This window comes from Coregonus clupeaformis, chromosome 9, assembly GCF_020615455.1.
Source record: "Coregonus clupeaformis isolate EN_2021a chromosome 9, ASM2061545v1, whole genome shotgun sequence".
Classification (NCBI taxonomy): Eukaryota; Metazoa; Chordata; class Actinopteri; order Salmoniformes; family Salmonidae; genus Coregonus; species Coregonus clupeaformis.
In genome coordinates this window covers 36,992,002-37,018,800 of record NC_059200.1, presented here as the reverse complement: position 1 = coordinate 37,018,800, position 26,799 = coordinate 36,992,002, and the positions used below count along the sequence as shown (strand labels likewise).

The 26,799-nt window shown below is 44.8% G+C and overlaps 1 protein-coding gene across 5 annotated transcripts in view; it reads right to left on the bottom strand.

Annotated features, from left to right (window-relative positions):
* Positions 1–16,525: 16,525 nt before the first annotated feature.
* Positions 16,526–26,799, bottom strand: part of LOC121573910 (general transcription factor II-I repeat domain-containing protein 1) — a 52,838-nt gene continuing 42,564 nt past the window's right edge. For 4 of the 5 annotated variants that reach the window (XM_041886318.1, XM_041886314.2, XM_041886316.2 and 1 more), the window contains exons 15-27: positions 26,133–26,186; positions 25,706–25,783; positions 22,734–22,917; positions 22,144–22,205; positions 21,634–21,714; positions 19,815–20,082; positions 19,639–19,667; positions 18,986–19,033; positions 18,703–18,780; positions 18,332–18,524; positions 18,083–18,120; positions 17,863–17,972; positions 16,526–17,583 (exon numbers count right to left, since the gene is read on the bottom strand). In XM_041886318.1, coding sequence (XP_041742252.1) covers positions 17,515–17,583; positions 17,863–17,972; positions 18,083–18,120; positions 18,332–18,524; positions 18,703–18,780; positions 18,986–19,033; positions 19,639–19,667; positions 19,815–20,082; positions 21,634–21,714; positions 22,144–22,205; positions 22,734–22,917; positions 25,706–25,783; positions 26,133–26,186 — 1,292 coding nt within the window. In that variant the 3' untranslated portion in view covers positions 16,526–17,514. The remainder of the gene's footprint in view (positions 17,584–17,862; positions 17,973–18,082; positions 18,121–18,331; positions 18,525–18,702; positions 18,781–18,985; positions 19,034–19,638; positions 19,668–19,814; positions 20,083–21,633; positions 21,715–22,143; positions 22,206–22,733; positions 22,918–25,705; positions 25,784–26,132; positions 26,187–26,799) is intronic. The other variant, XM_041886315.2, reaches the window with a different exon arrangement.

Genomic DNA, 26,799 nt, shown 5'->3' with positions numbered 1-26,799 from the left:
GTACTATACAGAAACCCTGCCTAAAACCCCAAACAGCAAGCAAGCAATGCAGATGTAGAAGCATGGTGGCTAGGAAAAACTCCCTAGAAAGGCAGAAACCTAGGAAGAAACCTAGGGAGGAACCAGGCTCTGAGGGGTGGCCAGTCCCCTTCTGGCTGTGCCGGGTGGAGATTATAACAGTACATGTGTCAGAAGCTGATGTGGATGCGGTGATGGAGTCAGGCGCAGGACACAGAAGCTTAGTCGAAAACGACTTTAATTGTCACAAAGACAAATACAAAATAACGGGCCTCAAAACACAGGAGGCGAGCGATTACGCAAACAGTGCGTAAAACACTAACAACTAGAAAACAAATAACATTCACCAGCGGACAGGCGGACAACAACACACAACTGCAAACAAAACCAAAGGAAACTTATAGGTGACATAATCAATACATAATACGAAACAGGTGCACCAACAAGACAAAACCAAACAAACATAGAGAACATCAAGCGGTAGCAGCTAGTACTCCGGGGACGACGAACGCCGAAGCCTGCCCGAACAAGGAGGAGGAGCAGTCTCGGCGGAATTCGTGACAGTACCCCCCCCCCCTTGACGCGCGGCTCCAGCCGTGTGCCGACCCCGGCCTCGGGGACGGCCAGGAGGACGTGGAGCAGGGCGCGTAGGATGACTACGGTGGAACTCAGTCAGGAGGGATGGATCTAAAATGTCCCTCCTAGGCACCCAGCACCGTTCCTCCGGACCGTACCCCTCCCACTCCACGAGATATTGTAGACCCCCCATCCGACGTCTCGAATCCACGATGGACTGGACTGAGTACGCCGGAGCCCCCTCGATGTCCAGTGGGGGCGGAGGGGTCTCTCTTATCTCACTCTCCTGGAGTGGACCAGCTACCACCGGCCTGAGGAGAGACACATAGAACGAGGGGTTAATGTGATAGTCATTAGGCAGTTGCAACTTGTAACACACCTCGTTCAATCTCCTCAGGACTTTAAATGGCCCCACAAACCGCCGGCCAAGCTTCCGGCAGGGCAGGCGAAGGGGCAGGTTTCGAGTCGAGAGCCAGACTCGATCTCCAGGGGCGTATACTGGACCCTCACTGCGGTGGAGATCGGCGCTCGCTTTCTGCCTGCGAATGGCCCGCTGCAGATGTACGTGTGCAGCGTTCCACGTCTCCTCCGAGCGCCGAAACCACTCATCCACCGCAGGAGCCTCGATCTGGCTCTGATGCCATGGTGCCAGAACCGGCTGATACCCTAACACGCACTGAAAAGGGGTCAGGTTAGTAGAGGAGTGGCGAAGAGAGTTCTGAGCCATCTCTGCCCAGGGGATATACCCCGACCACTCCTCCGGTCGTCCCTGGTAATAGGATCTCAGAAACCTACCCACAACCTGGTTCACTCTCTCCACCTGCCCGTTACTCTCAGCGTGGTAACCCGAGGTAAGGCTAACCGAGACCCCCAAGCGTTCCATGAACGCCCTCCAGACTCTAGAGGTGAATTGGGGACCCCGATCAGACACTATATCCTCGGGAACCCCGTAGTGCCGGAAGACGTGGGTGAACAAAGCCTCAGCGGTCTGTAGGGCAGTAGGGAGACCCGGCATTGGAATGAGACGACAGGCCTTAGAGAACCGATCCACAACGACCAGAATAGTGGTATTCCCTGAGAGGGGGAAGGTCCGTGACAAAGTCCACCGAGAGGTGAGACCACGGCCGTTGTGGAACGGGCAGGGGTTGTAACTTCCCCCTGGGCAGGTGTCTAGGCGCCTTACACTGAGCGCACACCGAGCAGGAGGAGACATAAACCCTCACGTCCCTAGCCAAAGTTGGCCACCAGTACTTAACACTAAGGCAGTGCACTGTCCGGCCAATACCAGGATGTCCAGAGGAGGGTGACGTATGAGCCCAATAAATGAGACGATCACGGACCTCGAGCGGCACGTACGTCCGACCCACTGGACACTCTGGGGGAGTAGGGTCGGTGCGTAACGCCCGCTCAATTTCCGCATCAACCTCCCATACCACCGGTGCCACCAGACAAGACTCCGGCAGTATGGGAGTGGGCTCAATGGACCTCTCCTCTGTGTCATACTGCCGGGACAGGGCGTCTGCCTTACCGTTCTGGGACCCTGGGATGTAAGTGATCTTAAAAACGAATCGGGTCAGAAACATGTTCCACCTAGCCTGACGAGGGTTCAATCTCCTAGCTGCCCGGATGTACTCCAGGTTACGATGGTCAGTCAGAATGAGAAAAGGGTGTTGAGCCCCCTCAAGCCAATGCCTCCACACCTTTAGGGCTTGAACCACGGCTAACACCTCCCTGTCCCCTACGTCATAATTACGTTCCGCCGGGCTGAGCTTTTTAGAATAAAAAGCGCAGGGACGGAGCTTAGGAGGCGTGCCGGAGCGTTGCGACAGTACTGCCCCAATACCGGCCTCTGACGCGTCCACCTCTACCTGGAACGCTAAAGCAGGGTCCGGGTGCGCCAGCACCGGAGCCGAAGTGAACAGGTCCTTCAGTTTACAAAACGCCCTGTCCGCTTCAGCCGACCACTGCAAACGCACCGGCCCCCCCCTTCAGCAGGGAAGTAATGGGAGCTGCCACCTGTCCAAAACCCCGGATAAACCTCCGGTAGTAATTGGCAAAACCCAAAAACTGCTGCACCTCTTTAACAGTGGTTGGGGTTTGCCAGTCACGCACGGCTGACACACGGTCAATCTCCATCTTCACCCCTGACGCGGACAACTGATGACCCAAGAAGGAGATGGACTCCTGGAAAAACAGACATTTCTCTGCCTTGACATACAAGTCATGCTCCAACAGCCTACCCAACACTCGGCGCACCAGGGCTACATGCTCGGCTCGTGTAGCAGAGTACACTAGGATGTCGTCAATGTACACTACCACTCCCTGCCCATGCAGGTCCCGGAAGATCTCGTCCCACAAATGATTGGAAGACTGAAGGAGCATTCATTAACCCGTATGGCATGACAAGATACTCATAATGACCTGAGGTGGTACTAAATGCCGTCTTCCATTCATCTCCTCCCCTAATGCGCACCAAGTTATAAGCGCTCCTGAGATCCAGTTTTGTGAAGAAACGCACTCCGCGTAATGATTCAGTCATACTCGCAATCAGAGGAAGAGGGTAACTGTATTTCACAGTGATCTGATTGAGACTACGGTAATCAATACACGGGCGCAACCCTCCATCCTTCTTCTTCACAAAAAAGAAACTCGAGGACGCAGGGGAAGTGGAGGGCCGTATGTATCCTTGTCTCAGGGACTCAGCTATGTATGTCTCCATAGCCGCCGTCTCCTCTTGAGACAGAGGATACACATGGCTCCGCGGGAGTGCCGCACCTGTCTGGAGGTTTATCGCACAATCTTCCTGTCTATGAGGTGGCAATCGCGTCGCCCTCGTCTTGCTGAACACGAGTGCCAAATCCTCATACTCAGGGGGAATGTGCATTGCGGGCACTTGGTTCGGACTCTCCACCGTGGTCGCCCCAACGGAAACACCTAAACATCGCCCAACACACTGGCCAGACCATTCCATGAGAGCCCTCTGTTGCCACGAAATGGTGGGGTCATGGGTGATTAACTAAGGAAGCCCCAGCACCACGGGATACGCAGGAGAGTCAATTAGGTACAACTGAATAATCTCCTCATGACCCCCCTGCGTCTTCATCTTTAGTGGCGCTGTGACCTCCCTAATCAACCCAGATCCCAACGGGCGGCTATCTAGGGCATGGACAGGAAAGGGTGCATCAACGGGCAGGAGGGGAATCCCTAACTTAGAACAAAATTTCCGATCAATAAAATTCCCAGCTGCGCCTGAATCGACTAGCGCCTTATGCTGGGAATGAGATGCAACCTGAGGAAATACTACAGGTATACACAAGTGAACAACAGAGAGCTCTGGGTGAGTGGGGCGCCTACTCACCTGAAATGACTCCCCAGTGCGTGACCTGTTGCCCCGATTCCCTGGAGACCCTCCCCAGCACCTAGCCGCAGTGTGTCCTCCACGGCCACAGCTGGTGCAGGGGACGGCCCCCCTCGGGTTCTCTCTCCTTCTCTCTCTAGCGCCAGCACCCCCGAGCTCCATAGGGCTCGGCTCGGAGGTGCTGGGGGATGGAATGGACGGCCCCAACTCGGGACGTCCGCGGGTGGCCAGCAGGGTATCCAGACGGATGGACATGTCCACTAGCTGGTCGAAGGACAGATTGGTGTCCCTGCAGGCCAGCTCTCGATGAACATCCTCACGCAGGCTACACCGATAGTGGTCGATGAGGGCCCTCTTATTCCACCCCGCATCCGCCGCTAGAGTCCGGAAATCCAGGGCGAACTCCTGTGCGCTCCTCTTCCCCTGTCGGAGGTGGAACAGACACTCCCCCGCCGCTTTACCCTCAGGAGGGTGATCGAAAACAGCCCTGAAGCGGCGGGAGAACTCCGCGTAGCTGATGGTGGCGGCGTCTATTCCCCTCCATTCGGCGTTGGCCCACTCCAACGCCTTGCCGGAGAGACAGGAGATGAGGGCGGAAACGCTCTCGTATCCCGAGGGCGCCGGGTGTATGGTGGCCAGGTAGAGTTCCACCTGAAGGAGGAACCCCTGACACCCGGCTGCGGTGCCATCATACGCCCTCGGGAGCGAGAGCCGAATTCCACTGGATTCCGGAGCTGGTCTGGTGGGGCTGGCCGATGGTGGTGGTAATGTAGGAGGAGGTGTGGGCACGCCTCCCCTTTCCCATCGGCGCAGGGTGTTCATCACCTCCTGCATGGCGGAGCCGAGTTGCTGGATCCTGGCGTCCTGGCAGCTGACCCGATCCTCCAGCGACTCGGTCGCTGCCGCTGCTCCTGCTGACTCCATAGTATGGTGTGTTGTTCTGTCAGAAGCTGATGTGGATGCAGTGTTGGAGTCAGGCGCAGGACACAGAAGCTTAGTCGAAAACGACTTTAATTGTCACAAAGACAAATACAAAATAACGGGCCTCAAAACACAGGAGGCGAGCGATTACGCAAACAGTGCGTAAAACACTAACAACTAGAAAACAAATAACATTCACCAGCGGACAGGCGGACAACAACACACAACTGCAAACAAAACCAAAGGAAACTTATAGGTGACATAATCAATACATAATACGAAACAGGTGCACCAACAAGACAAAACCAAACAAACATAGAGAACATCAAGCGGTAGCAGCTAGTACTCCAGGGACGACGAACGCCGAAGCCTGCCCGAACAAGGAGGAGGAGCAGTCTCGGCGGAATTCGTGACAACATGGCCATGAAGGCCAGATTTTTCTCCAAGATGTTCAAACGTTCATAGATGACCAGCAGGGTCAAATAATAATCACAGTGGTTGTAGAGGTTGCAAAAGGTCAGTACATAAGGAGTAAATTTCACTTGGCTTTTCATAGCCAGGCATTTAGAGGTTGAAATAGCAGGTGCGGTAGAGAGAGAGAGTGTTGAAAACAGCAGGTCTGGGACAAGGTAGCACGTCCGGTGAACAGGTCAGGGTTCCATAGCCGCAGGCAGAAGTGGAAACTGGAGCAGCAGCACGACCAGGTGGACTGGGGACAGCAAGGAGTCATCAGGCCAGGTAGTCCTGAGGCATGGTCCTAGGGCTCAGGTCCTCCGGGATGGGAGGGAGAGAGGGAGAGAGAGAGAGATAATTAGAGGGAGCATACTTAAATTCACACAGGACACCGGATAAGACAGGAGAATAACACCAGATATAACAGACGGACCCTATCCCCCCGGCACATAGACTATTGCAGCATAGATACTGGAGGCTGAGACAGGGGGGGTCAGGAGACACTGTGGCCCCATCCGACGATACCCCGGACAGGGCCAACCAGGCAGGATATACAGTGGGGAAAAAAAGTATTTAGTCAGCCACCAATTGTGCAAGTTCCACTTAAAAAGATGAGAGAGGCCTGTAATTTTCATCATAGGTACATGTCAACTATGACAGACAAATAGAGATTTTTTTTCTCCAGAAAATCACATTGTAGGATTTTTAATGAATTTATTAGCAAATTATGGTGGAAAATAAGTATTTGGTCACCTACAAACAAGCAAGATTTCTGGCTCTCACAGACCTGTAACTTCTTCTTTAAGAGGCTCCTCTGTCCTCCACTCGTTACCTGTATTAATGGCACCTGTTTGAACTTGTTATCAGTATAAAGACACCTGTCCACAACCTCAAACAGTCACACTCCAAACTCCACTATGGCCAAGACCAAAGAGCTGTCAAAGGACACCAGAAACAAAATTGTAGACCTGCACCAGGCTGGGAAGACTGAATCTGCAATAGGTAAGCAGCTTGGTTTGAAGAAATCAACTGTGGGAGCAATTATTAGGAAATGGAAGACATACAAGACCACTGATAATCTCCCTCGATCTGGGGCTCCACGCAAGATCTCACCCCGTGGGGTCAAAATGATCACAAGAACGGTGAGCAAAAATCCCAGAACCACACGGGGGGACCTAGTGACTGACCTGCAGAGAGCTGGGACCAAAGTAACAAAGCCTACCATCAGTAACACACTACGCCGCCAGGGACTCAAATCCTGCAGTGCCAGATGTGTCCCCCTGCTTAAGCCAGTACATGTCCAGACCCGTCTGAAGTTTGCTAGAGTGCATTTGGATGATCCAGAAGAGGATTGGGAGAATGTCATATGGTCAGATGAAACCAAAATAGAACTTTTTGGTAAAAACTCAACTCGTCGTGTTTGGAGGACAAAGAATGCTGAGTTGCATCCAAAGAACACCATACCTACTGTGAAGAATGGGGGTGGAAACATCATGCTTTGGGGCTGTTTTTCTGCAAAGGGACCAGGACGACTGATCCGTGTAAAGGAAAGAATGAATGGGGCCATGTATCGTGAGATTTTGAGTGAAAACCTCCTTTCATCAGCAAGGGCATTGAAGATGAAACGTGGCTGGGTTTTCAGCATGACAATGATCCCAAACACATCGCCCGGGCAACGAAAGAGTGGCTTCGTAAGAAGCATTTCAAGGTCCTGGAGTGGCCTAGCCAGTCTCCAGATCTCAACCCCATAGAAAATCTTTGGAGGGTTGAAAGTCCGTGTTGCCCAGCGACAGCCCCAAAACATCACTGCTCTAGAGGAGATCTGCATGGAGGAATGGGCCAAAATACCAGCAACAGTGTGTGAAAACCTTGTGAAGACTTACAGAAATCGTTTGACCTGTGTCATTGCCAACAAAGGGTATATAACAAAGTATTGAGAAACTTTTGTTATTTTCCACCATAATTTGCAAATAAAATCATTAAAAATCCTACAATGTGATTTTCTGGATATTTTTTTTCTCATTTTGTCTGTCATAGTTGACGTGTACCTATGATGAAAATTACAGGCCTCTCTCATCTTTTTAAGTGGGAGAACTTGCACAATTGGTGGCTGACTAAATACTTTTTTCCCCCACTGTAACCCACTTTGCCAAAGCACAGCCCCCACACCACCAAAGGGATATCAACAGACCACCAACCTACTACCCTGAGACAAGGCTGAGTATAGCCCACGAAGATCTCCTCCACTGCACGAGCCCGAGGGGGCGACAAACCGGACAGGAAGATCACGTCAGTGACTCAACCCACTCAAGTGATGCATCCCTCCTAGGGACGGCATGGAAAGCACCAGTAAGCCAGTGACTCAGCCCCCGTAATAGGGTCAGAGGCAGAGAATCCCAATGGAGAGACAGGATCCGGCCAGGCAGAGACAGCAAGGGCGGTTTGTCACTCCAGTGCCTTTCCATTCACCTTCGCACCCCTGGGCCAGACTACACTCAATCATAGGACCTACTGAAGAGATGAGTCTTCAGTAAATACTTAAAGGTCGAGACAGAGTCTGTGTCTCTCACATGGATAGGCAGACCATTCCTTAAAAATGGAGCTCTATAGGAGAAAGCACTGCCTCCAGCTGTTTGCTTAGAAATTCTAGGGACAATAAGGAGGCCTGCGTCTTGTGACCGTAGCGTACGTGTCGGTATGTACGGCAGGACCAAATCGGAGAGATAGGTAGGATCAAGCTCATGCTTTGTAGGTTAGGAGTCCTGAGGCTCATTAGATCCTGAGGCCCATTGTTGTGCCATTCATCCTCCACCATCACCTCATGTTTCAGCATGATAATGCACAGCCCCATGTCGCAAGGATCTGTACACAATTCCTGGAAGCTGAAAATGTCCCAGTTCTTCCATGGCCTGCATACTCACCAGACATGTCACCCATTGAGCATGTTTGGGATGCACTGGATCGACGTGTACGACAGCGTATTCCAGTTCCCGCCAATATCCAGCAACTTCGCACAGCCATTGTAGTCTCCCGAGTGGCGCAGTGGTCTAAGGCACTGCATCGCAGTGCTAGCTGTGCCACTAGAGATCCTGGTTCGAATCCAGGCTCTGTCGTAGCCGTCCGTAACCGGGAGATCCATGGGGTGGCGCACAATTGGCCCAGCAGGATGTAGCTCAGTTGGTAGAGCATGGCGTTTGCAACGCCAGGGTTGTGGGTTCGTTTCCCACGGGGGGCAGTATTACAAATAAATAATGTATGCACTCACTAACTGTAAGTCGCTCTGGATAAGAGCGTCTGCTAAATGACTAAAATGTAATTGAAGAGGAGTGGGACAACCTGCATTCCACAGGCCACAATCAACAGCCTAATCAACTCTACGTGAAGGAGATGTGTCACACTGCATGAGGCAAATGGTGGTCACACCAGATACTGACAGGTTTTCTGATCCAACAGATGAATATCTGTATTCCCAGTCATGTGAAATCCATAAATTAGGGCCTAATGAATTTATTTAAATTGACTGATTTCCTTATATGAACTGTATTCTATTCTACTGTATTTAGTCAATGCCACTCCGACATTGCTCGTCCTAATAATTATATATTTCTTGATTCTTAATTCCATTCTTTTACTTTTAGATTTGTGTATTGTTGTGAATTGTTAGATACTACTGCACTGTTGGAACTAGGAACACAAGCATTTCGCTACACCCGCAAAAACATCTGCTAAATATGTGTATGTGACCAATAAAATTTGATTTGAAACCTGTTGGAATCGGCTCTTTGGCTGATAAACGTATGTACATTCCATGCGGACAGCTCGATTTGTTAAAACCCCCTAGAGTTGATTTCTGCGCCCCCGCTGAAAACTAAATTAGCATAATACACAAATCCCCATCAAAATCTGTCCGTTTAAGTTAGAGATATTCTCACGAAATTGTCTGTAGCGTCGAACGGTTTGACCTAACTATTATGACCCTTCTATGGAAAGGCGAAACTCTCACAAACAGTATGGTGTCCTCCGTTTTTCTCTATGACCACACAAGCGTCTTGGGACTCATCTGAATTCGGTACAGCCGATCTGCCAATTTATATCTGTAGCGTACGAACAGTTTGGGCTACACACTAATATGACCCATCTGTGGAAAGGTGAGTCTCTCACGAGTCTCTGTTTTGCTCTAGGATGCCCACAAGCATCACAAGACTTGTCTGAAGGTCCCCCATACCAGTTTAAAAAATGTATGTTGTATACTGTATATGGAGATAGTTTAGTGCCAAAAATAAGGGTTTAAATACATGTAAAAAAAAATATCTGTATAGTTTCCTGATCTTATATCTCTCAGATATAGGACAGACATTTCAGAACAAACTTCCTACAGTTGTTGTCGGGTTATGAGTAAAGTAGGCAATTTAACATGGGAGTAACGGGAGTACCCTATGGCTGTACCCTCCTCGGGGGCATGCCTCGCTGTGTGTATCTATGGCATAATGGATGGACTGGCAGACATTTTGAGTGTACCAATGCCAAGAAGTAAAAGCTAGGTAAAAAAAATACAAGGTGAAGACAACATAATAATTCAATTCGAAAGCGTTAGAAAATAACAAATTCATGGGACCAGCGCCATTGATCGCAAGGAGTTATGGAATATTAGAACCCTGTTGTCTTAACCTTGTAATCTTGTATTTTTTCTGGCATTATTTTAAAATGCTATTTTTTTCACCAACCTTATGATCTGCTTCAGACAGCTTGCCTTCTGCCTAGGCAGCGTAGCTACAACGCTTGAGCTGGTCCTATGGTTGATTCAGAGCGATAGAACCTCTGCATTACTGTGATGCCGTTGTCTTAACCTTCCCATCTTCAACCTAGAGTAAAAGCAGGACATGTACCTTTCAATCTGTGCTGTGATTTGTTGAGTCAACTCAACTGACATTACAAAAAAGACATTCCATTGCATGAGCCACATCAGTTAGCATCATTTGAATGAACATTCTACATTACCATGGCAATCCAGCATCAGTTGATAGAACATTTCAAATTACCATGGAAATTATTGCATCACAATACCAGGCAGCCATTGAAAACAGTTAAAAACAGGTTCAGCCCCTGGTTCGACTGTGATCTGGCAGAGTTACTCCACCTCAAGAATTCCATTTGGCGAAATGCTCGGCACACGCATACTCAGGCTGACTGGCTCTCGTTCAGGCAAATGAGAAACAAGTGCACTCAGGTTATCCGGAAGGCCATTGTTAGTTACTTTAAGGAGCAGTTCTCTCTCCGTGGGTCTAACCCCAAGAAGTTCTGGGAAACGGTTAAAGACCTGGAGAATAAACCCTCCTCCTCACAGCTGCCCATGTCCCTTAATGTTGATGATGTGGTTGTTACTGACAAGGAGCACATGGCTGAGCTCTTTAATCACCACTTTATTAAGTCAGGACTCCTATTTGACTCAGCCATGCCTCATTGCCCGTCCAACATGTCCTCATCTCCCAGCCCATCTGGGTCAGATGGTTTAGATCCTTTCTTCTTTAAGGTTGCAGCCCCTATCATTGCCAAGCCTATCTCTGACCTTTTTAACCTATCTCTCCTCTCTGGGGAGGTTCCCATTGCTTGGAAGGCAGCCACGGTGCATCCTTTATTTAAGGCCAGGCACCACAGGCCAATAGGGATTTTTTTCCCTTTACTCTCATCAGACTGAAACTTTACCAGTTGAAAGTACACATAAATAAAATATATTTTTATATTACAAGTTGTATTTATTTTAAAATTAAAATATGCAAATGAGGCAACACCTCCTTAAATATGCTCTAATGTGCATATTGCGTGAATCCGTTTTTTCAACACATTGCTTCAAGGCAGAATGTTTATTTATTTATTATTATGATAAAACAGTCACTGGTCAGACTTTTACAGAACAGTTAATCAAATTATTAAGTCATTCATGTATGACAGATGCATATTTTGCATATATTTACAGATAAAATGACACAAGATATTTAAAAAAAAAGCCTCTGTATTAGTCTAACTATAAGACCTAAGAACCTGTGTGTGGAATAATGTGAATGTACGTCCTTTGAAGACTGAGAAAAATGAATTGGCACAGGTGGAACATGTCATTTTGAGAAAATGGCTGATAAAGATAGGCTAATGCAATTAAAATGTACTTTCCATAAATATGACCGTTTGTCACATTAATCTCTTATTCATATATCACTTCTAAACTGACAAATAAACATAAAATATACCTTTTACAAATACATCAGCACGTTTAATACATTTGTTTCAAGCAATAGAGCATATGCTTTGAATACTGGTCTGTTGGGCAAATATGCAGTTTTGGGCAAATTCTCATATCATTTTGCTAAATTTGTCACATACAAGGCTTTTTGTATGGCTGTTGAAGTGTGCAGAACATGAATCAGCTATGCCTGCCCCATATGTAAGGCCCTCTTTGAGTTGTTGCTGGTGCCGCTTTACTTTCTTGACTGTGTCATGGGACCTGCACCTACGCTTGGCACACTCCATTGAAGCAGCATCAGCTCTCACAACACGCCTTGCATCCTCCTCTCTGATTGCTTCCAGTGTCACCAAAGTGCTGTCAATCCTCAATTTGTCCATCACATTTGATATAGCAGTGGCTCCCTCATTGAACGAGGCTACTGCCATACTGGCTGCTGCGTCAACGCGGCTTTTGCCCACATAGACAGTTTTAGGGCATTCATTTGCATTCTGGGTTCCTCAGTGTTACATTCTTTTGAGGAGGTAACCTCTCTATTCAAAAATGTATGGCCTCCATGGTTTTTGTGACTGGGTGGATCTTCACCATTTTCTAGGGCTCACTGGTACCAGCACCAATGCACACACAGCTATCCCCTTGTTGGAAGTGAATCCTCTTTTGTGCCAAGTGCCATCAAATGATACATGAATGTCTATGATGGCATCCTCATCCTCCTTCAGCAACTCTGCTATGTCTGTGTCTATTTCTGCGTATGCTCTTCTAATTAGCTTTGCCGCACTCTCCATTGGCTGTAGCCCTCTCTGAATCTCTGCTACTAAAGTGGGGGGAGAAAGTACTTATGTCTGTCGACATTACAGTCATAACTGCAGGACTAAATATCAGCATGTTACCCTATTTAAATATCAGCATGTTACCCTATGTAAATATTAGCATATCTGCATGTATTTACTTTATGTAAAGCTAATTTCTCAGTAATCACAGTAGACTACAGCCCTATGACACTGTAGGCCTATGTGACAGTCTCGTTGTATACTTATGTTTTCCTATCACTCTGTTTATTCACGTTGAATACATTTGCTGGAGCAAGGAAATCAATATTTATGCACAGCAAGTCACCTGACAATAATGGGCTACTCTCCCTTTTTATTTACCTGTCACTCTCCTGTCATGTCTCTGATATGAGCTGAGACGCAATGAAGGAATCCCTAGGACTTTGATTATTTTCTTTAGAGCTGCATAACCAAGTCCAAGTTCGTGGGCTAGAAGAACCATCCTCACATTTATATCAAAAGCCACATCTCCCCTGGAGCACTCCTGCAGCCTGGAGGAAGTGTAAACACTCCTCCTAAATGCATCACGATCACCTTCACAGTGTGCACATTCAATCATGACAGAATTACAGAATCCCTGGTTGGTGGGGTCTATGGTGATTTTCAGTCCAGTGTTTAGACACTTATGGAAAATCAAATCATGTACAAGTTGGTTTATTTGTGACGTGGAATAAAATGCACTGTTGGCTGGCTAGCTGTCTGCTGACTGGTTGATCGCTGCTAGCTGTCATCTTCATCTCAACTAATTTGCGTCTCGAAGCGCTGCTGCCGGCCTCCTCCTTTTCCTCCTCTACCTGTACTGCCACTGCCTCGATCGGCTGATCAGGATAATTTATTATTGAATTCACTGCTTTTCTCGCATTGGTTAACCTCTTAAGGATCGGACCCTTTTTAAAAATGTTAGCCTAAAATGACATACCCAAATCGAACTGCTTGTAGCTCAGGACCTGAAGCAAGGATATGCTTTGACGTTTGTGGAAATTGATGTAGGAGAATATAACACATTAGATCTGGTTAAAGATAATACAAACAAAAAAACATGAGTTTTCTATTTTTTGTTTTGTTCCATCATCTTTGAAATGCAATTGAAAGGCCACAATATAATATTGCAATATAATATTGCAGTTTAGGCGCAATGTAGATTCTGGCCACTAGACAGCAGCAGTGTGTGTGCAAAGTTTCAGATTGATCCAGCGAAGCATTGCAATACTGGACTATTTTGTATCAAGTCTGCCCAAATGTGCCTCAAACAATAGCATGGTATTTTTTCACTGTAAATTGGACAGTGCAGTTAGATTAACAAGAATGTAAGATTTCTGCCCATATAAGACATGTCTATGTCCTGGAAAGTTTGCTGTTACTTACAACAGTCATGCTAATCACATTAGCACACGTTAGCTCAACCGTCCCGTATACGGGACACCGATCCCGTAGAGGTTAACTGAGATCGCCTATTCTTATTCACATACTATAGGTATATTCTTCGAGATTTGCTCATTTTGTCTCTCTTTACGTGGATTCTTCGCGGGAGATATTTTCAAACAAGGAGGGATTTTCAAACAAGTGAGGCATTTTAACCAATCAGGTTGCTGTAAAGGGCCTTTAAATGCCAGTAACCAATCAGATGTCAGGAAATTACTCATCTTTCAGCACAAAGCACTACGTCTACAAAGAACATAGCCATGTATGGACTAGCTAACGATATGCTCCGGAAAACATGCTTTTGAATGATGTATGATTCAACATGGAGAGTTTTAAAAATAGCAGTTGAAGTTTTACATGAAACATGCTAACAAGAACTAAATTTATGCTAGGTGTAGTTGATGGAGATGGGATAAAATGATACAAATCAAGTATTTAAATACATTATTGCAGATTTATTTGTACATTTTATGAAAGTATGGAAGTTATAGTTGCAAAATATCCCAAAATCTGAAAATTGACAGATGTAAGCAAAATCACAATATTTGCCTGTGGTGTCTGGCCTTAAAGGGGGAGATCAAGCTGATCCTAACTGTTATAGGCCAATTTCTATTTTGCCCTGTTTATCAAAAGTGTTGGAAAAACTTGTCAATAATCAACTGGCTGGCTTTCTTGATGTCTATAGTATTCTCTCAAGTATGAAATCTGGTTTCCGCTCAGGTTATGGATGTGTCACTTCAACCTTAAAGGTCCTAAATGATGTCACCATTGCCCTTGATTCTAAGCAATGTTATGCTGCTATTTTTATTGCCTTGGCCAAAGCTTTTGATACGGTAGACCATTCCATTCTTGTGGGCCGGCTAAGGAGTATTGGTGTCTCTGAGGGGTCTTTGGCCTGGTTTGCTAACTACCTCTCTCAAAGAGTGCAGTGTATAAAGTCAGAACATCTGCTGTCTCAGCCACTGCCTGTCACCAAGGGAGTACCCCAAGGCTCGATCCTAGGCCCCACGCTCTTCTCAATTTACATCAACAACATAGCTCAGGCAGTAGGAAGCTCTCTCATCCATTTATATGCAGATGATACAGTCTTATACTAACTGTAAGTCGCTCTGGATAAGAGTGTCTGCTAAATGACTAAAATGTAATGTAAAATGTTATACTCCGCTGGCCCCTCCCCGGATTTTGTGTTAAACGCTTAGTGTCAACAAGCTTTCTTTGTCCTTAACCTTGTTCTGAACACCTCCAAAACAAAGGTAATGTGGTTTGGTAAGAAGAATGCCCCTCTCCCCACCGGTGTGATTACTACCTCTGAGGGTTTAGAGCTTGAGGTAGTCACCTCATACAAGTACTTGGGAGTATGGCTAGACAGTACACTGTCCTTCTCTCAGCACATATCAAAGTGGCAGGCTAAGGTTAAATCTAGACTTGGTTTCCTCTATCTAATTGCTCCTCTTTCACCCCAGCTGCCAAACTAACCCTGATTCAGATGACCATCCTACCCATGCTAGATTACGGAGATGTAATTTATAGATCGGCCATCAGATTTGCCACCAATGCTCCTTATAGGACACATCACTGCACTCTATACTCCTCTGTAAACTGGTCATCTCTGTATAGCGGTCGCAAGACCCACTGGTTGATTCTTATTTGTAAAACCCTTGTAGGCCTCACTCCCCCTATCTGAGATACCTACTGCAGCCCTCATCCTCCACATACAACACCCGTTCTACCAGTCATATTCTGTTAAAGGTCCCCAAAGCACACACATCCCTGGGTCGCTCCTCTTTTCAGTTCGCTGCAGCTAGCGACTGGAACGAGCTGCAAAAAAAACACTAAAACTGGATAGTTTTATCTCCAGCTCTTCATTCAAAGACTCAATCATGGACACTCTTACTGACACTTGTGGCTACTTCGCGTGATGTATTGTTGTCTCTACCTTCTTGCCTTTGTGCTGTTGTCTGTGCCCAATAATGTTTGTACCATGTTTTGTGCTGCTATCATGTTGTGCTGCTGCCATGTTGTGTTGCTACCATGTTGTTGTCATGTGATGCTGCTACCATGCTGTGTTGTCATGTGTTGCTGCCATGCTATGTTGTCGTCTTAGGTAGTGTTGTGGTGTCTCTCATTGTGATGTGTGTTTTGTCCTATATATATTTTTTTTAATCCCCCGTCCCCGCAAGAGGCCTTTTGCCTTTTGGTAGGCCGTCATTGTAAATAAGAATTTGTTCTTAACTGACTTGCCTAGTTAAATTAAGGAAAAAATAAATAATAATACCATGTCCTTTCTATTTCTGAACAACAATAGTTGCTTGGCAAATGAGGACATGTGCATGCATCCGAAAATGAAAATAAAATGTATCTTCTACTCATCTTAAATGGGTGAGTCAAAGATACTAAAGTTCCTTGTATAGTGTTTGACACAGGATTAGCTTTTTTTAAGCAAGCATCTATATAAATCTTGTCATCAGCAACCGACAGCCAGATGTTTTTTTTAAATGTAATTTAAAATGTTTAAGCCTCTTAGTCTTAGCTAGTTAATAACACTCAGATGTCAATTGTCCTTTCAAAGCTCCATCATTTCTCTAATGATACCATGACAGTCTGAATGACACAATACAAATACAAAAGTAGTAGGTTTAAATTTTCTTTAGAAGTATATATATATATATTTTTTTACTTGCATTCATCACACACAAAGTCACTGCAGTCCAATGAAAGTGCAAGGCAACACATTTTATTTCAAAGGCCTAAATGGCATTAAGGTACAGTATATAAATACTGGTGAATCCAGAGACAGTTGCTACAGGATAACACAGACCATTCTTTCTTTTACACACGTTACATTCATGTTGACTTAATGAGACATTTCAACTTAGCGCAGATGTGCTACAAACATAAGAAAAGCCTAGTTGAGAAAACTCAACTCCATGTACAAGTACAGTGATAAAAGAAAAGCCACGTAGAGTTATACAAAATATGAACATTTTTCTTCGATATAGTGCTATCACCTTGGGTTATTCCTACCACAGAGAATACCGGTACGCACACCTGAAGGCAAACATATTTCAGTTTATATACTTTTTGAGTTACATACAGTAGTAGTTAGTGTTGTAGAGACATTTGATTCAGTACTTAGATTACTGAACATTGTAATTTACATCCCTGCACATGATGGGTTTTTTAAATCTTCAAAATAAATAAATAAATAAATAATCATACAAATATCAGAATGTTGTAAAACCAGATTGACATTTGTGCCATAGTTACACCCCATAACGAAAGTCTCCATGTTGGATCTAACAAAAATTCTCTAAAAGGGTGAGGACTTCAGTAATTGTTAGTTCCATAAGCTTAGTGCCATAACATAACCCCAGTCGGTTAGAATAGTGTTTGTTTTTTTAGCACTTTTGAAATCGGTGTATCAAGAAAGCCCCATCGGTACTTGTGGGGGAAGACAAAAGAAAAGAAAGCATCCTGCAACAACTTGTGCACAGATTCTATAGTTCCTCCTCACCTTTCCACCCAAGCCATGTAATATCAGCAATCGCCACCATTCAAAAACACACATCCAAACCTATATTTTCAGTCAGAAGAGTATTTAAGCAACAGCACACAGGCAAAACTGAAACTTGGAGATGTGGTTATAAGTACAGCTTTGATAAAGTCCTCTCATTTCTATCCTGTAGCATATTCTTCCTTTTCTAGTATTTCACCTTCCCATGGACTTGCACATTCACTCCACTGTAGTCCACCATGTACATGGGCCATTGCTACAAGGAGAACGAGACAAAGCAATAGAAGGATCATTAGAGAGCGCATGAGGGAGACTAGTTATGCTGTTGCAGAAGGAAATTACGGTCCATCAATTACACAACCTTATTAGTGCCTTTTACAAATGTCTTTAATACCTACAAATATAATATACATTTATAAATATAAAGTAAACTGCATCAAAGTATCAAATCAGAGCTTTTCAGTTATGTATTTTTGATCATGATTGAGAATGATCACTTAAACTGTTATATAACAGCTTTGTTATTACCACGTACCATCACTGGAATCTGATTGGTTGATACCCCTGACTCAGAGGGTAAGGACACTCGGCTGCTCTCCAGGACTCTTTTGCGTTTGCGTCGATTGGTAGAAACTTCTCTCTTTTCTTAAAACACAAAAACAATAAAGCTGTTTTGAACATACTGTTAAAGCACGTGTCCTTATAGACTGCATTGCTTTAAAAAAATAAATAGGCTACCGTAGAACAATCCTTACCTGTGTTACATGTTTGGGTGCATATTTCTGCAAAAGGCCTATAGAAAAGAAAATTAATTAAAGTTGAATTTCAGTTCTGTAAATGACCAGAGGTGAGCCTGGCTTTGCCCAAGATTGAGTCTCTCTACTAGAATTTCAACGTGTACAGTTCTTTCATGTCCTTTCACATTTTAGACTTTGTATCCACAATCCGGGATATTTCCACAAACTCCAGATTGACACAATTATCACAATGACACAAACACTCACTGTAGCTGGCTTTTGATGTTGATGTTGATCTCATCTCGGGCTTGAAGGATTTTTTCTAGGCGGACTATGTCGTAAGTGTTGGGATTTCGGAAGGGAATATCGTCCGGAAGGCCACTAACCTCCACAGAGTCGGGACTGGCACGGATCACCTTGTATGGGACCAGGACAGAGCAGTCCAGGCCCAAAGCGTCACCTGAACATTAAGCTTTTCAGTCAGTTTTGGGCGGATCTTAACTCCCACTTAGGTAGAATTTTCACTAAGTCATGCATTGATATAGTGAATATTCAATTTAAGTGTAAGTTAGGATAATTTTTTTCACTAAGGCTTGTATAGATAAAGCATACAGTATGAATGAAGGATATACACTGACCATATTTCTGGTTGAAGAGTTCTTTCACTTGCTCGCGAAGGATCACTTTCTCACCGATGCGGTTGACCTCCTCCTCATCTGTCATTTCAGGAGGAGAGGAGTCAAACAGAATTGGTGGGAATATAGAATAAATACATGTATGCAGTTGACTCTGATAAGTGCACTGTTTACTTTGTTTTTACTTGCGCTGGGTATCTGCATGCTCCCATTTACTGCATGACAGTTTCCAACCAAGTGTTCTTACTGCATCAAAATGAACAGGCAACACAATTAGAATGCTCACCACTTATTGAGGCGTAGGCCTTCTTCAATAAAGTGATCCGACGAGGTGCTAAGGGGGAGACAAATGTAATGTCATTGTACAACTGAGTGTACAAAACATTAGGAACACCTGCTCTTTCCATGACATAGACTGACCAGGTGAAAGCTATGATCCCTTTTTGATGTCACTTGTTAAATACACTTCAATCAATGTAGATGAAGGGGAGGAAACAGGTTAAAGAAGGATTTTTAAGCCTCTAAACAAAATATTTAAGTGCCTTTGAATGGGGTATGGTAGTAGGTGCCAGGCGCACCGGTTTGAGTGTGTCAAGAACTGCAACGCTGCTGGGTTTTCCACGCTCAACAGTTTCCTATGTGTATCAAGAATGGTCCGCCTCCCAAAGGACATCCAGCCAACTTGACAACTATGGGAAGCATAGGAGTCAACATGGGCCAGCATGCCCCGACGAATTGAGGCTGTTCTGAGAGCAAAAGGGGGTGCAACTCAATATTAGGAATGGGTCCCTAATGCTTTGTACACTCAGTGTTTATTACTACTACACTATCTACGGGTTCACAGATGACACAGGACATATCCTAACAAATCATGCACTTTAATTGAAAATTCAGAAATATTAATTGAATATCTGCTTCATAAAATATATGGAGTGTTACCTGGTTTAGGAATGAGTCCTTGGAAAGGTCTACAAGAGACAAACAAAGATGGAATCTTAACATCAATCAACCAACTACCAGGGAGAAAAGAGTAGCAATAGTTTGTCCCGATGGCCGGTAGAACATCCCTGCCTTATTTCCACAACCCCATGAAAACGTGAAGGAGAACTACCCACCTGGTGATTGTGAAGCAGATCTTGTCAGCAACCGCCAGGATCCTCTCCAGGTTCTGCGAGCCAAAGGTACAGGGTTTTCTGAAGGGGATGCCAGGGGGCAGGCCCTCGATGATCACCGAGCCCGGGTTGCTCTTGATCCTCTTGTAAGGCACTTGGACGGGGTATTTGATGCCAAGTGCCTCCCCATACCTCCTGTTGAACAGGTCCTGGACCTGCTCTCTCAGGGTGTTGGCCAGGTCGATCCTAGACAGCTTGGCCTCTAAGCTATCTGTCAACAGAACCATATGACGACATCAGATGAATGGATTAGTTTTGTTTAATTTATTTCATATACACCTTTGCAGCTTGAAGCTGAATTGCAGCATATAAATAGCACTTCTCATTTTAGAGAAAAAATGAACAAGCAAGAGGAAAAACCAATCCTAACCAGGCTCCATACAGTGAGGGAAAAAAGTATTTGATCCCCTGCTGATTTTGTACGTTTGCCCACTGACAAAGACATGATCAGTCTATAATTTTAATGGTAGGTTTATTTGAACAGTGAGAGACAGAATAACAACAACAAAAAATCCAGAAAAACGCATGTCAAAAATGTTATAAATTGATTTGCATTTTAATGAGGGAAATAAGTATTTGACCCCTCTGCAAAACATGACTTAGTACTTGGTGGCAAAACCCTTGTTGGCAATCACAGAGGTCAGACGTTTCTTGTAGTTGGCCACCAGGTTTGCACACATCTCAGGAGGGATTTTGTCCCACTCCTCTTTGCAGATCTTCTCCAAGTCATTAAGGTTTCGAGGCTGTTGTTTGGCAACTCAAACCTTCAGCTCCCGCCACAGATGTTCTATGGGATTAAGGTCTGGAGACTGGCTAGGCCACTCCAGGACCTTAATCTGCTTCTTCTTGAGCCACTTCTTTGTTGCCTTGGCCATGTGTTTTGGGTCATTGTCATGCTGGAATACCCATCCACGACCCATTTTCAATGCCCTGGCTGAGGGAAGGAGGTTCTCACCCATGATTTGACAGTATATGTCCCCGTCCATTGTCCCTTTAATGCGGTGAAGTTGTCCTGTCCCCTTAGCAGAAAAACACCCCCAAAGCATAATGTTTCCACCTCCATGTTTCCACCTTCACGGCGTAGTGTGTTACCAATTGTTTTCTTGGTGACTATGGTCCCAGCTGCCTTGAGATCATTGACAAGATCCTCCTGTGTAGTTCTGGGCTGATTCCTCACCGTTCTCATGATCATTGCAACTCCACGAGGTGAGCTCTAGCATGGAGCCCTAGGCCGAGGGAGATTGACAGTTCTTTTGTGTTTCTTCCATTTGCGAATAATCGCACCAACTGTTGTCACCTTCTCACCAAGCTGCTTGGCGATGGTCTTGTAGCCCATTCCAGTCCTGTGTAGGTCTACAATCTTGTCCCTGACATCCTTGGAGAGCTCTTAAGAGTGTGCTCCTAATCTCAGCTCGTTACATGTATAAAATACACCTGGGAGCCAGAAATCTTTCTGATTGAGATGGGGTCAAATACTTATTTCCCTCATTAAAATGCAAATCAATTTATAACATTTTTGACATGCGTTTTTCTGGATTTTTTTGTTGTTATTCTGTCTCTCACTGTTCAAATAAACCTACCATTAAAATTATAGACTGATCATTTATTTGTCAGTGGGCAAACGTACAAAATCAGCAGGGGATCAAATACTTTTTTCCCCTCACTGTAGGAACTCCACTATGTATTACTCAAAGTATTGAGGGCAAAGTATAGAGGGCAAATTAATGTACCGATATTGAAAAGTATTTGGTCTCCTTATTACCTGGGAAGCTTGGTCTCTGCAATGCAGCCCCTACATCTTCAGTCAAAGCATCTTTGGAGTCCAGGTCTGTGGAAAAAAAGTCTAAACTTGCAGTGAATATAGCCAGTTCACCAGACCTATTTAAAAGCCACACTGAGAAATATGGATCCAAACCACTGACTTAAACGTGGAATTACCAGCACATTCTAATTAATTACAGAGTTAATTCTAATTCTATGGGCTCAACATTTTGTAGGGTAATAGTTGCTTTAAAAGGGCCTAATGGTAAAGGACACAGTGGAAAACATTATAAGAGGGCTGGGCCCATTTACACTTAGTCAATTCAGTTTTGAATCGACATTGAACCAAAATTCGAATTTATTTGAAGCTATTAAGATATTGGCCATTATGTTCAGTGGAGATGTTTAGTCTAGTTTGAAAACTTACTTTGTGTTTTTGAATGTTAAATCGTTCAATCAACTGTGATACAATCATTAAATCAGCTGGCATTTAGGATGAAGATGTATTTACCTGAATCACAGGATGGGAGAGGAGGCGGTTCTAGCTTGACTTGATCCGTTAACAGTTCTGGCCTGGATAGGAAACCACAACAAAAAGAAAGAGAAACTTGCACACAAATGCTGCTTTGTGCTTCATTCCTGCACCAACGTATACAATGTTTTACCTATATCCTCTTTATACAACAATAATAATATACAAACAAGGATCGTGTTCCAGGCTGACTACATTGCAGACGCCTTCCATATCTCACAACGCCTGGATAAGTGTTTTACATATCAGTTAACCACATCATATGATATAGCAGTCTGATGCCCGACTGCGCAGTAGATGGTGCAACCGTTGGTTGATGTAATGCAACATCTGCAATGTAGTCAGCCTGGAATGCGACCAAGACCTTAGGTGCGTTCCAATAATCCTATTGAAGTGTGCACTTGTTCACTACTCCCCACAAAAGCATTGGATTGGTGTAGGCATGGGCTAGAGGTTTTCCATATAGCTCCTTTCAAATCAATGAAGGAACGTGAACAAGTGCAAACATCTGGAGAAAGGAGATATTATTGGGATGCACCCTGCCCCTGTGACAATGTATGACCTCTGACCTTTTGATAACAAACTGGATCTGGCTGCCAACGGCCAGGATCTTGCGCAGCTTGGCCGCTCCGAAACAGTTGGGCCTACGGAAAGTCATGCCCTCCGGTAGCCCTGTGACACACAGCTCGTCTGGGTACATCTGAAACTTGGAATAGGGCACCTTCGCAGACTCAGGTAGTCCAAGGGCCTCGGCTACAGAAAGAGAGTGGGATGGGAAATGGAGAGGAATATGGGTGATTCATATTATGCAAAAGGATATTGCTGTTCTGTACTTAAAGTGGCACTCCAGTTTCATTGTCACCTCATTAAACACCCGACTTACTTAACAAAAGGCACTTCTCAATAGGTGGTCCAGGTGAGTCATGACATCGCACAAGTGAGGGTGTGGACCTTTCCTCTTTTGTTCTCCATTTCTCCTCTCAGAAAAACAATTCTAGACCTCCACGTCTGGTTCATCCTTGGGAGCAATTTCCAAACGCCTGAAGGTACCACGTTCATCTGTACAAACAATAGTACGCAAGTATAAACCCCATGGGACCACGCAGCCGTCAAACCGCTCAGGAAGGAGATGCGTTTTGTCTCCTAGAGATGTATCTATATCCACAATAAAACGAGTCCTATATTGACATAACCTGAAAGGCCGCTCAGCAAGGAAGAAGCCACTGCTCCAAAACCGCCAAAAAAAAGCCAGACTACGGTTTGCAACTGCACATGGGGCCAAAGATCGTACTTTTTGGAGAAATGTCCTCTGGTCCAGAGCATATGAGCGGAGTGGAGCGGGAGCGAGCGTGGAGCGTGAGCGGACGGATTTTGAACAGAGCGCAGAGCAGCATTTTTAAAAGGACGGAGCGTCGCCCTATATCCCGCTCCAATTTCGCTCGCTCACACCACAAGTCTGAAGCATGCTCAAGCCTGACCCAGAATCCATCTGTTTAATTTAATTTGTGTCGTCCATGAATTTGTATTTTATAGAGCGAGAGGAGCAGCAGCAGCAACAAGAGAAAAGGGTTGAGGAATTCAAAAGTTTCTTCACTGCACGCAAAGGCCCAACCATAACAAGGGAGAGAAAAAGAGAGCTGGATGTAGCATTTTTTGAAAAGATTTTCATGGACTATGAACCGCTGAGTAAAGGAGAACGCGAAGGGATGCAACACTTCGCCAGCGCAGCTCAACCGGCTACACCCCCCAAGAAACTATGATAAATCAGTACTTTACTTTGTCAAATTTACATCTGAGATGCCCCATTCACATGCTTCAGCTGGCGATCAAAAACGCCGTTAACGAGCACGACAACATTAATAGGCTGTTAGTGAAAGTCGGGCACCTGGTGAAAAGTGTACGCAAGAGCACAGAGGAAACCTACCAATTAGGTGTCCGCCCCACAAATGCCTGCGCCATTCAATGGAGCAGCCAGCTGCGGATGATTCAGTCGTTCATCCGGTTGTTCCAAAAAGACCCGTTATGGCAAAAACAAACTCAAGTCTAATGTTGCTAACATCACCCTGAATCAAGTACGGCAGCTGACGCACCTTGTCAGTGTGCTGACACCACTAGCAGACCTCACAGACAAAATGCAGAAGGAGCTGGGGAACATGGGGATGATCCTCCCTTCTGTCACAGAAATCAAATCCCTGCTCACCGATTACACTCATGCTGCACTTCCAATAGGCATCGCTGCTTTTGCAGAAACATTGGCAAACAACGTGTCAATTCGCTATGGAATATACTATACTGATTAACATCTCATTTTAGCATCAGTGTTAGATCCCCGTTTCAAGACAGAATGGATAATCCGAGATGAGTCTGTATGCAACAAATTCGGGGAGATAAAGTAAGGCTGTGGTTTAAGCTAAAAGTGAAATACATGCAGATTTTGTTCCTTTTTTGGAGTGAGCGGGGGGCGATTTGAGTGGAGCGCGATGCAAACTGCGTTGAGCGCTGAGCGATAATGAGCGGACTGGCCTGATGTGGCTTTGAGCGGGGGAGTGGAGGGGTGAACAGCTCCGTGAGCGAGGAGCTGAGATTCTCACCACTCCACTCCGCTCATATGCTCTGCTCTGGTCTGATGAAACAAAAATAGAACTGTTTGGCCATAATGACCATCGTTATGCTTGGAGGAAAAAGGGGGCTGCTTGCAAGCCGAAGAACACCATCCCAACCGTGAAGCACGGGGGTGGCAGCGTCATGCTGTGGGGGTGCTTGGCTGCAGGAGGGACTGGTGCACTTCACAAAATAGATGGCATCATGAGGAAGGAAATTTATGTGGATATATTGAAGCAACATCTCAAGACATCAGTCAAGAAGTTAAAGCTTGGTCGCAAATAGGTCTTCCAAATGGACAATGACCCTAAGCATACTTCCAAAGTTGTGGCAAAATGGCCAACAAAGTCAAGGTATTGGAGTGGCCATCACAAAGCCCTGACCTCAATCCTATAGAAAATATGTGGGCAGAACTGAAAAAGCGTGTGCGAGCAAGGAGGCCTACAAACCTGACTCAGTTACACCAGCTCTGTCAGGAGGAATGGGCCAAAATTCACCCAACTTATTGTGGGAAGCTTGTGGAAGGCTACCCGAAACGTTTGACCCAAGTTAAACAATTAAAAGGCAATGCTACCAAATACTAATTGAGTGTATGTAAACTTCTGACCCACTGGGAATGTGATGAAAGATATAAAAGCTGAAATAAATAATTATATCTACTATTATTTTGACATAAATTGTACAAATAATTGTTCAAGTTAGAACCCATGTATATTAGTTCATATACAGCACCAACTGGAATTATTCCCAGGATAGTTAAATAGATTTTTAAGAGAATATTTGCTTTCTCTGTGACACCTTAACAAGGCTAGAAAATGATGAGGCTGCGTAGAAACGGTTGAGTAAGTCTGTAATTTATGATTTATTGCTTGAGTCAGTTGCTCTCGCTTGGCCAGAGTCTGAACATTGAGCGTGCAGGTAAGTGTATTAGGCAGCTTACCATACTTAGTGCTGAATAGGCTTTCCACTTGCCTCCGAAGCTGGAGGATAATTTCACCTATGTCCTCAGCTAGATTTCCTTTCCGAAAAAACACAAATGAAGAGAAATGTTCATTAGGGTTTTATTCACAGCTGAAGAAAATGGAATGATTAATAAAGAAGAATGCGATACATGTAAAAGTTACAACAGATTCCAATGCATTAAAACTGCAGTCTGAATCAACAATGTCCTGAAGGGGTAAAACAGTTTAACTAAACTATATTAATCCAGAATCAATTTAATTGATTTAATTAAATTGACGTAAAAATCACAGATTACACCTTTAACAATCAATCATTTGAAATTGATTTGTTAGGCTTTGTCCATTGTAAGCATACAGTGCATCCAGCTGATAGATCTTAGGTAGAGGTTGTCCATCCTACATTACCTTCAGAAGATCTTCTGAGGCCCAGCGAAGCTGGTTTAGATGACAGTGCTTCAGCTGAAAAGAAGACGGCAAAGAGGTGAGCAGGGTTGGCACGTTTAAAAGGTTTCACATAAGTACTTATGGCTCAGGCTACTGTTTTGTCAGGCCAAGATATACTGTTTAAAAAAAAGACAAAGCTCAAACAACAGTAGAACCTCAAAGATATGAACCTCAGAAATACAGCCTGACCGGTCAACCAAACTGGCAATATCAAACCAGGAGGATGTATTAAATAAAAAATAAAAACACTTTTGCAGGCTACCGACAAACGTAAATGTTGCTTACATACATTACAGCCTTATTCTAAAATGTATGGTTGTCCCCCCCCCCTCCCCTCATCAATCTACACACAATACCCCATAATGACAAAGCAAAAACAGGTTTTTAGAAATTTTAGCAAAATAATAAATAAAAATACGGAAATATCACATTTACATAATAATTCAGATCTTTACTAAGTACTTTGTTGAAGCACCTTTGGCAGTGATTACAGCTTCGAGTATTCTTGGGTATGACGCTACAAGCTTGGCACACCTGTATTTGGGGAGTTTCTCCCATTTTTCTATGGAGATCTTCTCAAGTCAGGTTGGATGGGGAGCGTCGCTGCACAGCTATTTTCAGGTCTCTC